The sequence below is a fragment of the Musa acuminata genome, chromosome BXJ3-7 (genome assembly GCF_036884655.1).
Source record: "Musa acuminata AAA Group cultivar baxijiao chromosome BXJ3-7, Cavendish_Baxijiao_AAA, whole genome shotgun sequence".
NCBI lineage: Eukaryota > Viridiplantae > Streptophyta > Magnoliopsida > Zingiberales > Musaceae > Musa > Musa acuminata.
The window spans coordinates 5,250,432-5,268,199 of NC_088355.1; the positions used below are offsets into that span (position 1 = coordinate 5,250,432).

The 17,768-nt window shown below is 36.3% G+C and overlaps 1 protein-coding gene across 2 annotated transcripts; it reads left to right on the forward strand.

The window, feature by feature from the left end:
- Positions 1-398: 398 nt before the first annotated feature.
- LOC103990408 (E3 ubiquitin protein ligase RIN3) lies at positions 399-14,144 on the forward strand. 2 transcript variants are annotated; one of them, XM_009409533.3, is made up of 12 exons: positions 399-1,221; positions 1,983-2,060; positions 3,689-3,775; positions 3,870-3,991; positions 5,515-5,608; positions 5,988-6,093; positions 10,267-10,424; positions 10,529-10,666; positions 10,742-10,809; positions 12,716-12,943; positions 13,443-13,809; positions 13,893-14,144. In XM_009409533.3, the coding sequence occupies exons 1-12, from the start codon at positions 976-978 to the stop codon at positions 13,944-13,946; spliced, it is 1,746 nt and encodes a 581-aa protein (XP_009407808.1). In that variant the 5' UTR covers positions 399-975; the 3' UTR covers positions 13,947-14,144. The 2 variants fall into 2 exon arrangements, with proteins under 2 accessions (XP_009407808.1, XP_009407809.1); XM_009409534.3 differs by lacking the exons at positions 399-1,221; positions 1,983-2,060 and adding an exon at positions 3,481-3,547.
- Positions 14,145-17,768: the final 3,624 nt, after the last annotated feature.

The following is a 17,768-nucleotide window of genomic DNA, read 5'->3' on the forward strand; positions in this document are numbered from 1 at the left end:
TTTTATTTCAAGCAAGAAGACGGTTAAAGTCAAAGGGAGAGTCGGATGGACGGTTGAGAAAGTACCCCTTTATACACTCTGGTTTAATTTTTATCATCTCATGGTGGCGCAGTGATGAGAAAAACAAAACAAAGCCAGAGAAGAGAAAAAAGAAGATTTAATCACAATTTCGATCGTAGGTTCATAAAAATGCAAAAGAAATCTATTCTCTTCGATTCGATTGCGATTTGTTAGTTGTTATGGCTTCATCAGGGAGATAACCATTATTTCCTCAGCTTCCGAACAAACATTTCTCAATTAAGCTATTAACAATTCATAATTGACCTGTTGATTGGGGTCCGAATGTGGACTGCACCATAAGGGAATCCTATAATAATACGGTTTGGTAGGAGGGGATGTATCTTTAGCGGAGATATTTGTCCCGGTAGTTGAGAGCCAAAACGCACGGCGAACCGACACCGTCGGTGCGCCTCAATTGGTCGCTGCGGTGGAGGCGCCGTCGCGGCTTACATAATTTGTTTTTAAAATAATTTTTTTAAATTAGTTACAGCCCTTTCCCCCTTCTTTCTTGATCCGAGACTCCCTGTACTTCCTCTTTCTCTTCGTCTCTTCGCCTGAACCTACACTTCTCTTAAAGCGAAGTGGGGTTGGAGATCGCAGGACGAAATCCAAGTGCAATCGGATCGAATCCTCCACCAAAAAGAGGGAGAGAGAACAAGAAAAGAGAGAAGAGGCATCAAGGAGGAGGAGATCTGAAAGCACGCAAGGGTTCCAATTCCAAAACCCCCGTCCGACGCTACCCAGGCTTTCCCCTACACGCTGCTCCGATTGAGGATTGATTCTTCCCCATGGCTCCCTAACCCTAGGGTCGATGGCAGCGTGCTATTTCGGTCGTGGGGAGAGAGGGATCGCACGGCTCGCTTTTCGGGCTCTCGGTGGTCCGTAAGCGTCGGAAAGTGTCTGGGATTTGTGCGGATGGCGGTGAATTATCTGTGCCTCTCGGCGTTCAGCACGGCAGTTGGCCTCGTCGGACTGCAGTGGTGGACGGTCTCCTCGCTTGACCGGATGCGATCCGACGGGTTGTTCGTTGGGGATGGCCATGGTGTTTCCTTGGAGAGTGCACGGCGAGCGCTGGAGCTGCTCCTCAGCTCTCATGTCACTGTAGCTATGCTGGTGAATTTTGTGATTAACTTGTACGTTCTGGTCGTCTTGCTGCTCAAGGTATGGTAATTGACATGGACAACGTTGGTTTTAAGTGGATCTAGCATTGCTTATTGAGCCATTTGCACCAATTTATTGGTTCTTCAGTGTTTTTTTTTTTTCCATTGTCGTGACACTTCCAATAGTTTTGCAATGTTACTTAGAACTGCAGCATAGTGGGATAACTTGGACCGTGTACAACCCCTTTTTTGCTCTAATTATTATTTAGTTTGAAATGGGTAAAAATAGGTTCATTTAAGTGAGGAATTCTGCATGTTGTAGCCAAGGAATATTTGAATTTCTCTATTTTGTTCTTTTGATCTATTTGCTGAACAGGTTGTCGCTTGAGAATAATTATGCTTGTAAATTCTTGCGTTAGGAACCTTAGAGCTAGAGTGAAGTTCAAAAGCTTTCCTCTTCCGAATAAAATAAGAAACAGGGCTATATATCATGAAAATTATATAACAGGATGTGCTATAGTGACAATTATGGCTTTAATCACTATTAATTATGTCTTTTCTCTACTATTAGTCGGTGCTAAATAGAAGTTTCTGTTGGGGCAAAAAACCCAAAACTTTAGTGGTTTCATTGTGCTTAAACTGGTTAGTGATTGATTGAGTTCTCTGATGTTATTTTGCCAAAAAATGTAGGCAATATTGAAGAGGCTGTTATTAGATATCTATTTAGAAGTCATTTAGCTGAATGTTAGACCTCAAGTTGTCAGTACTCCTATGAACCTTTCTATTATTGTGCCTAATCTCATTTTTTTTTCTTTTCTGCAGACACTATTCTTTGTTCGGTTGAATGCATCAGAGACTAGAAAAGTTTTGGAAGGGTTTGTCAATTACATACTATACAAGGTAACACTCAGCTATTAAGTCTGGTTAGGCTTTAAATATGTTATGTTTCTTTTGTAGCTTCTCTTGGCACTCATTCTATATTGTTATTTTCATCTACATTAATTTTTTTGGTCAATGCCCTGAGTTTGTCCTTCATGATAGTGAATTCATACACAAGATTTGCTTTTATCAGTTTGGCATATAACATGAACATGACATAAACAAGTAGCAGTTTTGCTTTTCTAGATCATTTCAAATGGAATGTAATACTTGAAAACCTTTAAATTATTAGTAATTTAAAGCAAAAATAGGAAAATGCTAGTGAAAAATTGTGGCCAGTGTCAACCTTATGTAGAGTTTCATCTATTTGTGCTTATCTCTCATGGTTGAGATGCTAATACGGTTAGTGAGGAGAGGCAACAAGATTTTGTTATTATTAAGAAATTCATTAAGGAATTGATCAAATCAGAGCCAAAGGATGGCCAAGAGAAGGTACAACATTGGTAATGAGATGGTCCATTGGAAAATTTGCACTCAGCCTGCTATGAATTTAAGAAGGTCCAATTTAGACCTGCCTCATTGTCTAGGTGGTCTAGCCAGTTCACAATGGTGCAATTCTGTGGTAGCTTTGCATCCTCTAACAAGTTCGAAATGGTGCAATCCTGTGATTCAGGTGTTGAGTTTTGCTGGATTGTTTAGGTAATAAGCAGTGTATTTTGTTGATTCGTTGTTGCTGTTGAAGTGGAATTGGTCTTGATTACTGTTTTGGGAATACAAAATAAAAGCTCGTACTAAACGAATTATAAGAGAGATACCTAGATAAGAAAAGAGCAGTTTTAGGGAAAGCAGAAGAGACAACAGCCATTTGTTGTCACAACATACGACAGAGAGGAACAAATTAATTCATATATAATTCGTCATAACACACTGCAAGAGAAGAAGCTCATTCATATGGAAGAAGACATTCCTTTTATACAAAATCCTATTTAAGACACCTTCAGAACTATCTAAATACAACTCGTAACAGTTACATGCCTTTCCTCAACCATGCTACTCTTTTATTAGTTCTATAACTCCACAAGCTCACTACATACAACTCTCGAATACCATTAAGTAACCAAGAAAGAATAGTGACACAGATCTGAATGAATATCCAGAAGTTGGAGCACTCATACATATACCAAAATATGACTCATTGGACCTCAAGATGTTAGAGGCTAAACCTAACTATGACCCAAATTAGACTAACCTAGGACTTGTTCTGAGTTGTCCCGTGTCAATATTATTTTGGGATGAAATTTCCTATTTTACATGATTGATCCACCATGAAAATTAATAGATGGTGCTTGTTTGTGTGTTCAGTTTGGAAGGTTGCATGAATTTGATCGACAAGTAATCCCATGAGAAGTGTTATTTTGACTTGTGCTCATCTTGGATTTAGTGCAGCAATACCAGTTCCATTCATTTAAATGCAATTTGGTTATGATCTCAAGGTCACTAATGTTGCTGTAAGTTGATGCAGCCATGAGTTCATTTGTTCTAAATCGAATTTGTAATGAGGTCTTACATATAGATGCAGATGAACAATCAGATATTTAGTTTTTCTAGATCCCTTGTTGTTACATGTATGATTTTGCCTATCCAAACAGGGAGCTTTTCTTCTCCTAGTTGTGCCACCTGACATTTCTCAAGTCATCATATGGTCAAGTTGGTTGATCTTTCTATGTTTCCTTAAGGTTAGAAACAAAGAACATACTCATTCCTTCTCTTTTTAAATTTTAGGAGAACCATATGTACTTACTGAGAGAATTTCCTGCTTTTAATTTACAGATTTTTCAATCATTAGCAAGAGATCGGCTTGAAAGACTAAATGCATCTCCTTCTGTAACACCTTTGAAGTACTTCCGTGTTTTCTCTGCATTGTTGATGGTCCTATCTGCTGATTTCCTTTGGTAATTTTTCTTCGCAAACTCAACATGGGTGACATTGTAGTTAAAATTCTTTCCAACTTCTGTATTCAGGTTTTTATATGCTTCATTTAGTGAATGAGAGACAAGTTATCCTTATTATTACCTTTATCATAAAGATGCTTAAAATGTAGCACTGCCATTAAAATTTCCAATGTACTTCTGTGCCAATAAATTTCCCAATAAACTTATCCATTTCTTTAATACTATTGGCACCTTATACTAGTTCCTACACTAGCACTGATGCACAATAATATACCTCTAAGAAGTTCTTCAATTTGTACCCAAAAAGGCAAATGAAGGGAAAATATTACCTTTAGTTAGCTCTGCCTTTGCTTGGATTGGATTCTTAATGCAACTTACTGGGAAACAAATACATGCTTTTCAAGAAGCAGTGATTTATTTGAGATAGCATGATGGAAATAACATGCTTGACCGATAGAAACTGGACCTTGTACACTTATAGGTCTTCAAATTATCACCATATCTAGCTATAGGACAGTCATGAAAATGTGGTAAGATCGAAGATCTAAGATTTATTTGATGATGTAAAGTGTTTCCGAGTATAATTTGATGTTTGTAATAAAGGATTCAATATCATAGATTCAATATCCTTTATTACAAAGGCCAAATTATACTTGGAACGACTTTACATCATCAGCAAATCTTAGATCTTCGATCTTGCCGCATTTTCATGATTGTCCTATAGCTGGATATGTTGATAATTTGAAGACCTACAAGTGTACAAGGTCCAGTTTCTATCGGTCAAGTATACTGTTTCCATCATGCTATCTCAAATAAATCACTGCTTCTTGAAAAACATGTATTTGTTTCCCAGTAAGTTGCATTAAAAATCTAATCCAAGCAAAGACAGAGCTGACTAAAGGTAATATTTTCTCTCCATTTGCCTTTTTGGGTACAAATTGAGGAACTTCTAGGGGTATATTATTGTGCATCAGTGCTAGTGTAGGAACTAGTATAAACATTGATATTGATTCCTACCATGATTCAATTTTGAAAACATTGATATTGATTCCTACCATGATTCTCAATGATCTTCAGGTAACATAACTGGAGGCACTGAACAATGCAAGATATGGAGCCTTTAGGATGGTCTGCAAATTTTGGCATGACATAACTAGCTAAATAGACCTTTAGTGGACTATGTATTCACATACCTGTCTATATCTTGTTTAATAGCAGTTCGACTTCTAGAATAGATATTGCATGTGATTGAAGTTACCATCAGCACTCCATGATTTCTAAATTGAAGGGATAAAAGGTGTTTATCCTGCACAGTTTTAAATAAGAAATATAGGAAATAGTGGAAAATTTATCATTCTTTTGTACTATTTGATAGATTCTATTGAAGTTCTATAGGCTATTAGCTCTTGTTTTGATATGCTTTGGATTATTTCCTGTTTTGGTTGAAAGTAAGGTCTAAATGCACCATATTTTCCTCATTAGGATCCTTTGGTGACTGTTACCTAAATATTTTGAAATCACAGGATGAAGTTGTGTATGATCTACATTTCACACAGTTCTAGTTTGTTTATGCTGCTGTTCTTTGAGCCTCTCTGTATAGCTTTCGAGACATTTCAGGTAATTACATTTGGTTAAGCTTTAATTATCAAATTTAATTCTTTAGCTGTTTACCATTTCATGTGTCAGATCTTTCACTTCATGTGCATTTAAAGTTGGATCCTTTATGGTATGTTTTACAATTTTCTGTGCAAGAGAAAAAAACAAGGTTTGTATTGTTTTTCAAATTGATGCACAGCAGAGCAAATTATTTGAGAATTGAGATGACCTATAAAACTAAAGGCTTGATGTGGGTTGGACTTTTATATTTTCTCACTTATGCATATTTGCTCATGTAAATTTGAGAGCAATTAATGGAATGCTTTATAATAAGTGAAGCATCCTTGTCGACATGGTTACAATTTCCAAAAGCATTTATGGATTTCAGTTATATTTGTAGGCCATTATGGTACATGGATTTCAGTTGCTTGAGATTTGTCAGGGGCATTCCAATAAAAGTGCTGCTGATTGCTCAGCAGATTCCGACATTCAAAAAACAGCAGCAGGTAATTACAGATCATGAATTCTTTATTTGTTTATAAAAAGTATTATGATTTGAATTCTAAATGTTAATTTAAATGCTTTTGGTTAATTCTGTTGTTTTTTTTTTTTGCATCTACATAAAACTATAGCAAATCGAGTGTATACAAATCTCATCTTAAATTCATTGTTTAAGTATGGAATTGGTTGTTATGTTACACTAGGAAAAGGAAGTAGCAACTTTATTCTGATAGAAATTGTTAGATTAACTGTGTTGGCATTTGCTGAAGGTTCTTAGTACCTTATGCAGCATTACAATGACAGCTCCTTGGTCTAATGATCATGGTTTATCAACCTGACAAAAGGCATCCTTTCTTGATGGAGGCAGAGGAAGCTGAGTCATGGGATCGGATCTTCTTTTCTCCTATTGAGTTTATAAGACTGTTAAGCCACTCATCTGATAAGCTATTCAGTCTTTGATCAAGTTTATATTAGGAGGAACCTGAGCATGTAGTGATGTTGTTGTTAGCTGATGGAGGTTGAGCAGTTAATTCATGGGCTTGTTCCTGTTCAGTTCTTCAGATCCTTCACCTCTGAATCTGGTGAACATTGCTAATGTCAAAGATGATTGACTTTTGACAAAAAAAAAAAAAGTATCTTGGTCGGTCCAAATAAGAACCTAGTTGAGTTCAGATACTTCATTTCTGAATCAAAAGTATTTTCTTTAAAGGAAGCTTCCAATAATCAATCTGTACATCGTATAGTAGTCTGTTTCAGCAGCTATCATGCAAAAATTGTGAAATGTTGGTTTTGCCATATAGATTTGCATGTTTCTCATTGATTTAATTTGGTACATATTTCTAAGGAGAGGCTAAGTATCAAATATAGACCGACCAAGGTTCAAAATATTGTATTATATGATCGAACATATGCATGATATTTAGATATACTTGTCTGAATAGGCTGAATCTAGATTTACTTCGTGTGCATTAAATATACTTGAACTTATGCAATGAATGAGGAATAGTTTGTATGATCAAACGTATGCATGATATTTAAATATAAACTTTGTTCATAGCATGTTTGTCTTGTTATTCCTGTGTAAATTTAGACATGATCAATTCAGATTCAGCCTATTGAAAGAAAAAAAAAAAAAATTCAGATTCAGCCTATATGTACATAAATCTAGAATAGATCTATGGGGATCCATCCTAGATCAAATAGATGTAGGCTAAATCCATGTGGATCCATGCTTATTTTCCCTATTTTTATTTTTAAACATATGCACATTAAGGCTGAATGTTAGCATATGCATGCTAAATCTAGATCAGAACTTAAAATTCTCAATTAATGCATTTCAGTAAAACTTATTACTAGTTTCAAACTAAAAAAATTAGAACAAGGTGTGAATTTTTTTAATTTAAAAATGATATCTTAAATGTGGACAAATTAGAGTAACATAAAGCTCTAGTTGAGGATGATGATTTCATTTGATTTTTTATCAGAGATAAATTGTGAAAGAGACAGAGAAAAGTTGAGAGAAGAGGAAGGAAGATTTTAGTCACCCTTGGCTGTATATTTCGATCAATAGGCTTAAATCCCAAATAAAATGGGTTTAATGTTGGATAATATGCTTATGGCCTGGTATGGTATTGACACCTAACAAATTCTAGGCTTTAGTACGTGATAAATATTGATCATTAGGTGATAGGCTCTCTACTTGTTATAGAACTAGTAGTACTTACTAGATATCTAGCTATAAGCTTGAAATTCAAGGAATTCAAATTTGTGTATTGCACCTATAGTTTGTACCGGCAAGGGTCTGATATGTATCGGCGTAATGAGACATGGTATGCTAGTATGTGCCACCCCATGTTAGTATGTGCCACATTACAGAAAAAACCAAACAACAAAAGAAACCCTAATTTAGGATTTTTTTTTCTCACCATTTACTGACAAATATAACTATATTGATAACATTTAAGTGCTTTCAATCTTGAAAATAATAAATAACATGAAATATATACCAGATAAGAGTCAGAAGCAACATCTAGAAAATACATGTACATAAACAAGTTCTAACACATAAGGATAATGAATTAGATGTAAAACTGAAATATGTACCTGCTTATACCACCAAATGATCGGTGAGTATATGACAAGTGGATTTGGTTCCTTGATGTGATGAAACTGTAGATCAATATGTACATCTGCAGGCCTGTGGTATCTGATATTGGGGTAGTAGTCATTATGATGAACAAGCCACATGGTAGGAGATACCTGGGCCAAGTATGACTGTCAGACTGTGGCAGAGGTGCAACTCTCACCATTGTACTGTTGCGTATTGTATGATGTATCTGACTTTGAACAAAAAAATACCAATTGTTCTTATGCATCTGGCCATGAGATTTGCTATAGCAGGAAGGCTGTGAATAAGATGAACTCCTATTGGGCCAACATCTTAGGGGCTCTCTCATCTGCTTGTACTCATCAACTACCTTTTCCTTTTCTTTATCATTGCAGCCATAAACAAGTTGTGTGGATCTTCACAATCCATATCTTGGATGACATGAGTAAAATACTGTTCCTTGATCCATGTTCCATCCACTTGAGTAGTAGGAACGAGAGATTGACCACCCTAACCATGATCATCGGTGGATGCACTACTGCGCACATCATTACTATCTTTGGATTCTTTGCAGACCTCACAAAGTGCGGACTGCAAGCGAGGTGTCTCACCATCCTACTGAACTTGTTGCTTGTCAGTTGCATCCAATGGATCAATTGTCTGCGAAATTCAAATCTTCCATTGCTGCAAAAGGAATGAGACTGAGTGAGAGAGGCTATCTGAGAGGGAGAGTAAGAAGATGAAAGAAGTAGGGGACAAGTTGCCAAAGAACTCACAACGTGTCTCTTTGGCTAAGGTCACGGGGTCTAGGGTCACTATGGAGTATGCTTACCAGTCACCTCTGTTTATTGACCTGTTAATGGCCCTATATGAGAGCTGAATCATCCTGTCGGGCTTGGTCCATGTCCTGACAGTCGACCTGACCAGTAATTACCCTTGTACTGTATCAGTCCAATTTGTTTTGCAAACCATGAAATTGGTATTGGTTAAGTATTGATTGATAGGTTCTGAACAAGACCTTACATATTCTTAATGATCCATGCTTGGATTGGTAAATACTTGTTAGCACATACTGATCCAAGTGTTATATTTGATATATATGAGTTGGTATGCTGTGTATAAGCCTTCATCAATGCTTAATGGTCCAAGCTTGGACCAACGAATACAAATTGATACTTACTGGTGCAAATGGTATTTTAAACCATGTTGTGGATGGAGGAATCATGATTCTGTAAACAACATATATCAATAACCAGCATAGATTATCAAGTGAAAGTACCTGCTTTGTTGTATCTAAAAGATGAAGGATATTGTTTTATTCAATAAAGCACTTTTTTCTTCTTGAAAAATATTATTTATCTCCTACAATCCAAAATGCTCATTCTACTCTTATGAATAAGAGAGTATTTTTGTGTACCATAGCACACTCTCACTATTATGTTGGGGATGATATGAGTGGGCAGCAACATGGTAATAAAATACCAATTATACCTGATTTGTTATTTTACTGTAATTCCATTGAATCAAACATTTCACTTGGAGCTTATGATTTTCTCTTTCCTTATTAGGTTAGATTATCAAATTTTCTAGTTGTGGGTGAAGCATAAAGACCTATTCAATTTTTTTAAACATCCTACTGCATTGAAATATTACTTGTCCTTACCTGTACCATGTCTTGCCTCTCTAAAATAACGATGATCTAATGTACAAGGCTCCTGCTAATGCAGGGTCTAGGGTGTTGTCAACTTATGCAACCTTATCTGCATAGTATAGCTATTTTTGTGATTCAAATCTTAGTCACCCGAGTTGATTAATTGTACTGTGGTGCCAAGGCTTGCCTCACCTGTCTTGCACTCATAATGTTATTTTCAATTGTATTTTGATTCTACATGACATTATGGTTTCAATTCCATGATATTTTTTAGCTTTTCCAAAATTATTTGTTAATGGAGAATATACAGCTTTTCTGAGTTAGTTCTGATAGAATTTTTATTAGTTGATTGTGGTGTGACACTAGTGTACAATCAAGTTATTCAAAATATCACATTATCTAACCCAACTGTTACTGCAGGTTCTCTGTCTGAATGGAAGGGGATTCTTATAAGACATTGTGGTTTCATTCTAGATATGTTTACTTTAGCAATGGTGCTAGGTCATTACTTAATGACCTGGTGGCTTCATGGCATGGCATTTCATCTAGTGGATGTTGTTCTTTTCCTGAACTCGCGTGTGAGTGTTAATTTCATACGGTTCCCCTTTCTATGGTATTAATATCTTTTCCATGGAAATTGTATACTGGCTGAGAAGTTCTTTTTTTAAATTGACGTTCACAGGCTCTTTTAAGTGCAATAATGAAGCGAATCAAAACATATATCAACTTGTGGAAATCTCTTAGTTCCCTTGATGGAGCATTACCTGATGCTTCATACGAGGAACTTTGTGCCTATGATGATGACTGTGCAATATGCAGAGTAAGTTGTTTAAATGTTCCTTTGACTTGTTTAGTTATTAATTTCTAGCAGGATGATTAATTATAAGAGATGCAGGGACCAATGGCCAGGGCTAAAAAACTGTGGTGCAATCATCTATTCCATCTTGTGTGTTTGAGATCTTGGTATGATCTATGTGCCTTGCTCAATAATGAAGTCTTTTTCTTACATGCTGTCTATGGTTCAGCATCTCGATGATTTTATTTTGTGCTGTTCAATACTTGAATCATCACAATCTATAGAGCTGTTTTGATATGCCAATGTAGCCAGGTCAATTTTCTTTCCTATTCAGGCTAGCTTTGGAGTATTTTGAATGGTACTTAAAACACATTTTCTTTTAAAGGCAATAATATTCCCCTATGCCATGAAACAACAATACCATCATTTGAATAAATGAATTATGGCCAAGTGAAATATGTTAGTGTATACACGTGTATTCTGTATCCATGTGTGCTTGAACACATGCACATGCATCAAGATTCCACATATCGCCTGGACCAGTGCATACTGAGTGGTGCATATTGGTCTGCAGCGAATTGAGGTGTGGATCACTCAAAACCAGGCAGTTTGCAAGTGGGGCAGGCTTGTCTTGTCCTATCCACCTCTTGTCCCTCTCCAAAGGTCTTTTGAGTTGTGTCAGAAATGAAAGATTCTTTTGAGCTTTTATCCCTCTTTTAGGTCATAATAACATGCAACACGCTCGTGTATTTGGCTATCATGCTAAGGAAAAAGAGACATCACAATTGATTGATCCACTTGACGAAATTGACTAGGCACAATTTCAATCTGGTGATGAGACATCTTCTCCCTTATAGTCTGTTGTTCATAAGGTCTGTGTATATAGTAGCCATGCAAATAGCAGTGCTTTGCTTTGACTGATGATCATGGTTAGGACGACCAATCTTATGTTCCACTTGCCTTGTTTATGGCTATGAAGAAAGGGAAAGTTTGTTATCACTTTTGATTCATACAAGGATTTGAGATGAAGTCTACATGAGGTTCCTGGATGTAGTGGCAATGCGAATAGTAGTGCTTTGATCGATAATCATTGTCAGGACGATTAAACTTATGTCCCCATGACTTAGATACATACTTATGGTGTGTGGATCGAAGAGCAGTTTCTTAGTCATCTCACCTACAATGCGGACCATGGAGCATGATGATCCACATGTTTGTTTATTGCTATAAAGAAAAAAGGAAAATATACTGTTGTCGCTTTTGATTCATACCTGGATATGAGATGAAGTCTACATGATGCCGAATCAAGCAACAATTCCTCATATTTTTAGCCTTCCTATTTTTGTAAATTTTATAGCCAGTCGATTATATGATAATAGTTGGTCATTATTTTCAGAGTCAGATGCATCTTACAACACATGGTAATAGTATAACGATGAATGTCACAACTTAGGCACACTATGTCCTACACAATTATAACAACTATATTTGTTGATGATAAAGAAAAGGGGAAATTCATTGTTATTGGTCTAATGTTGTGGAATGACAAAGGATAGATTTCTTCTTCCACTCACATAACCCTGGAAGTTTGCGGTGTTAACAACCATCCAAAAGTGAATGGATTAGCTTGAGTTAAGAATGATTTAAATTAGGTCATTTAGTCCTAAACGTGACTGGCCCAACTCTCCTGATCCCTAAGGTGTAATATACAAATAAATTTTATTACTAATTACTCTATTCTCATTCTACTTTACCTGCATTTTTACTCATTGCATGTGACCACACATTACTTATTTCCTTGTATCAGCTAGGTTTAGTGATTTTCTGATCCTAAATATGTTGTCATGCTACAATAGTGTTGATTGCTGATGCTTGTTATATTGTTGCATTATCTTGTTCATTTTGTTTTGGGAGGATATAGTTTCACAATTTAGTTCTGAAGTTGCACTACTTAGCTCCTTATGTATGATAGTAGTCCCTCTTCAACATTTGTAATGTTAGTGCTGTTCATTAATGATAGGTTATTAGTTTTTGCCTTTGATCATACTCCCTTTACATTGGATAACATTCCAGGTTGGACCAGGGTTTGACTGAGATGTATTCTTGCCCTATATGTTGGAGGCCTCTTTTTGTTTCTAGTCCTCGAGGCCACACAAGGTCCATTTCTGGGAATGGAACAGATGACCTGCAACTTCCTGAATATTTAAATTTAGGAATGAACCTACAGACAGTTCCTGATCATGCGTCACCTCTGGGAGCATCTCCAAACCACCAACAGAATGCTTCAGATACAATCTGGAGGTTTGTTTCGTTGCATCTTTATGCTCATTGTATGTTACTTCTCACGGAAAGCAATATTTGTGATCATAATACCCTACTTGGTTGCAACTTTTACACCCTGCTGCCGAAGATATGCTGGCATTGTATGTTTCCAAATGGCACATGGCATGGGCTAGCATGAACTCTGCCTGCCAACTTCTTAATTGTATGACATCATGTTGGGGGCACCATGTTGACCTGCTTCCAACTGGCCATGTCAACATTATCCTGAGATGGCATTTTGCTAAAGTTGTCAACCCCTGACCATCAACCCCAGTGAAACTTCTCTATCATTATCCTGGGACGATATTTAGCTAAAGTTGCTGTACCATTATTTCACTGGCCATATTAGAAGTCCGTAGAATTTGGAAACAAAAATTGTCTTACTAGGTGGTGAAGGAAAGGAGTTAGCCTATCTTTGGGAGTCTCATCCTTCTTTGTGCCACCCTATATTGAACCATGCTCTTCCTTAGTGGTGCAGGGTAGCTGCATCTGATTCCAGTTGGGCACCTCCATTGGCGAATCAAGGAATGGCTGGTGCTGGTACATCAAGTTCCGTCAGACCAGTAGGATATGGTGGGGTTCAGATGATGATGAGGCAGCTAGCATCTGTTAGTGAAAACTTTGCCCATGGTTCTCTAGATAATGATGCTTGGACTCCATGGCCTTCTCAGCATACCTCAATGCCTTCTCTTCCTTCATCTTCTTCCCTCAGGATGAACAGAAATGCAACTGGTCTACATATTAGGAATACTTCACCCTCTGTAAACAATATGTCCGAGTTACTCGCTATGGTAGATATAGTACGCGAGGTTTTGCCACATATTCCAGATGAACTTATTGTACAGGTATTTTCATTGTTGTGTTTCATTCCTGATTTCCAATGAGACTGGATATCATTGATGTCTTCTTTTGGCATCCTTTTTTGCAGAATCTCCTGAGAACCAACAACATCGACATTACTGTCAATAATCTTATGCAATAGCCCTAGTGGCATCCCAGTAAATATATGTCATAGCATGTATCAAGGTCTGTCCAAGTTTTGTATATCACAGTGCCATATATAGTCAAATGCAACAAGTGGTCTACACACTCTGCAAGAATCTCGATTGTACTTCACGTTTCAATGTCTCTACTTGTAAGATACGCCCAGTATCCATAAGGAAAAAGAAATTTTCGTCGAGGAGAATAAGCTTGCTGGAATTTTTGTTTCTTCCTTCTAGTGTAAGATGTCTTTGGCCCCATTCACATTGCAGCATTCTTTGAGCAACGTGCATAGCATCCTATTTGTGGTATTCTTTAGAATCTTTAATTTTCATCTGTTCTATTAGAAGAGTCAAAAACAAGGTTGCTGATTTTTTGACTCACCTCAGCACGTCACTGCAAAAGTTTTTTTTTTTTTCTTTTTCTGGACACTTAAGTTGTCTCATCTTATTGAAGCCGATGCAAATAGTAAAGAGTCGCTAGTGGTGCATTAAATTACCAGTTTAGTTGAAAAAATGAATAATAATTTAAAATTTTATCTGCGTCATTTACTTTTTTTGTAGAAAATTATCTATAACTTTTTTTGGTATACTTTTACTAGTCTTGAGCTTTTGGCTCTCCTAGTGTTGTTATTTTTTTAAGAACCATGGTATTTTTATGTCCTCACACTATCCATGAGGGTAGTGCAGCGTATTACAATTTCTTTTCGTTGGTGAAGTATTATACCTTTTGTAAAAAAAATATTACAAACTTATAAAGAGTTTTGTAAATTTGAAGAATTAAACCTTACCCAACCAATGTAATACTAGAGTCTATAACTAGTATGCTAATAAAAATATAATATATATATACATATATATATATATTATTGTCACTCAGTGATATGATTTGTGATGTTTATATTTAATAAATGTGATAAATGATATATTCAAGTTTTTGACTTTTAAGGTTCAAGTATCTGTTTTTTAAAAATATTATTCTCAATATTCTATGGGAATATTGGTTGAGCATACATAATATTTATATTAATCATCACACAACAAGTTTAAGATACTTAAGCATGGATTGAGCAATTAAAAATTAAATAGAGATACAAATCAAATAGGAGTGTTATATAAAATGTTGCATAAAATTATATAAAATGTTATAAAAAAAATAATTTATGTTAAATAAAATTAAACTCAATGGAACTTAGTGTAATATTAGAATTATATTAGTAAAAAAATAAAAGAACCTTTTTTTTAAAATGAGGCCTAATGAGATTAAACCCTAGTTCTCAAGGCAATTCTCTTAAACACCTCTACCTTATTTTAGCCTCGGCCTCTTTACCAACTTGATAACCCACGACCCTTTCTCTTTTTCGTCAATCATTCTCTTAACTTTTCTGGTAGAGGCTTAGAAACCCATATTCTAAAGAAGATTGAGGTAAAACAAACCTAATTCTTTTCTGTTATGTTTAGGATTTTAATTTTACAAATTATATATTCACATTTTGGCTACTTTTGAGTCACCTAAATTTTAAATTTATTATTAATTTTTGGATATATTTTGGATGATTCTCTTATGGTTCTAATGCCTCTGGTATAATCTTAATATGAGATCAGTGTATAGAGTTTTGATTGTCTCAATTTGAGGTACTCATAATCTGTTTTTTGAGAAGGGGTTATATTTGAGCTAAATCAACCCTCTTACGGATATATGATATATTTTCATAGGTTATATTCTTTTGATATATTTTAAAAGGTTTCCTTAGAGTTTTTGTAAGATTTAGAATTGAGTGTATACCATTTCTGTGTACCAAGATATGAGATTTATAAGTTCAAATAGTCCCAACCCAGTTTCGTAGAATAAAATAGGTGTTCATAGTTAAATTAGAAGGGTAGTTTAGCCTCCAAATGATATTATTTTAAACTAAAATTTGATGTGTATTTAGTTTATGTCTCCTAATTTTTTACAAAATTTTATAATAATTTAATATTGTTTGGTCAACTGTTTGTAAATTTTTTTCACAGAATCATTTATTTATATAATGAATTGTTAGAAAATTGGTGATGAAATTTAGATGAATTTTTAGGTTAAGTATAGTCTATTTTATAAGGGATTTTATAAATTTTTCCTATGAATTATTATAAATCAATAATTAAAGATGTATGATTTTTAATTAAGGTATCTTATGACCCTATACTCCCAATTTGATAGGTGCATCACTCCCTACCACACTTGCTCATTAAGAAATATAGTTTTTCATTGATATCTTTATTTTTTAGTTCAATTTGATAAGTATAAATTTAATTTACTATAAAATAGTGGTCATGTAAATAATTGTATGCATAATGAAAGGGTTGCAAGTGCGTCGACGCATTTGCGTGGCACTGACGCATTTGCCGAGCGACGCTACTCAGCATTTATGTCGGCATTAATGCAAATGTCGAGCAGCCCTTTCGTCGCTTGACAACTATGTCGATGCCAACGTAGTGAGCGACTCTTCCGTCACTCGGCAACTGTATCGACGCCGATGTAGTGAGTGGCCTTTCCGTTGCTCAACAATTGCGTTGATGTCAACGCAAATTTAGAGCAACAAAAGGGCCGCTCACTACATTGACATCAATGCAGTTCTCAAGCAACGAAACAATCGCTCACTATGTCGATGTCAATACAATTACTGAGCAATGAAAGGGCTGCTCACTGCGTCAACATCAACTTAGTTGCCAAGCGATGCCATTTTGCATCTGTGTCATTGCGAATGTAGATGTCAGGCTGCACTTTCATTGCCCAGTAACTGTGTCGATGCCGATGTAGTGAGCGACCCTATCGTTGCTTAATAACTGCATTGATACTAACGTAGTGAGCGACCCTTTTGTCGCTCGACAATTGCATTGACACTAACGTAGTGAGCTACTCTTTCGTTGCTTTATATCTGCATCAGTATTGACATAGTTGTCGAGTGGTGAAAGGACCACTTGACATCTGCATCGACGGGCCTTTCACCACTTAGCAATTACGTTGATGTTGACGCAAATGTAGAGCGACAAAAGAACCACTCGATAACTATATCGGTGTCGACGTAGTTGCCGAGCGACCTATATCTGCATCAACGTCAATACAGATGCCGAGCAGCCTTTTCATCGCTTGACAACTATGTCAACGCCGATAAATGACCCTCACATCTTGTTACCACTCTCTTCATCCATAATAGCCACCCGCAGCTCCCAATAATATCGTCGTCCTTCACCATTGATGTTATCCACCACCACCAATAGGAACGATTAAAATTATTTTTTTATCTATTATTTTTATATTTTCATTGATAAAATCGAGGATAAATGGACATAAATATTTTACTTTGATAATTATAAAAAAATTAATATAAATATTTTAATGTATCGAGGGTAAATTGTGTAGTCCCTACTGCTCAGTTGTGATTCGTGTCATGGAAACGGCTAGGAATCGTGCCTCGTAATGTTGGTCCAAATCGTAATGACATCATAATCCGGCTTCGGTGACCTCAATAGGATCGGGTCGTGTCTTTTGCCATAATTCAAATGGTCGAGCACGACATGAGCGTGAGCGGTCGTGGCTTCTGCGCGGCTTTTGGGGTTCAAAAGCCGCGACCATTCGCCGGGTAACGGCATGCACCAACCACTTTTTGAACGCCGCAACCGTTGGCTTCTCAACCAAGCCATCCCGCCACTAGAGGAGCACAGCATGAGGAGGCGGCCGGCGGCCATGGAGAGACCCTACGCAGTGCTGCACAAGAATCTCGCGGAGCTTGAATCGCGGCTCCGTCAACTCTCCATCGCGTCATTGTCCTTCGAGAACCACA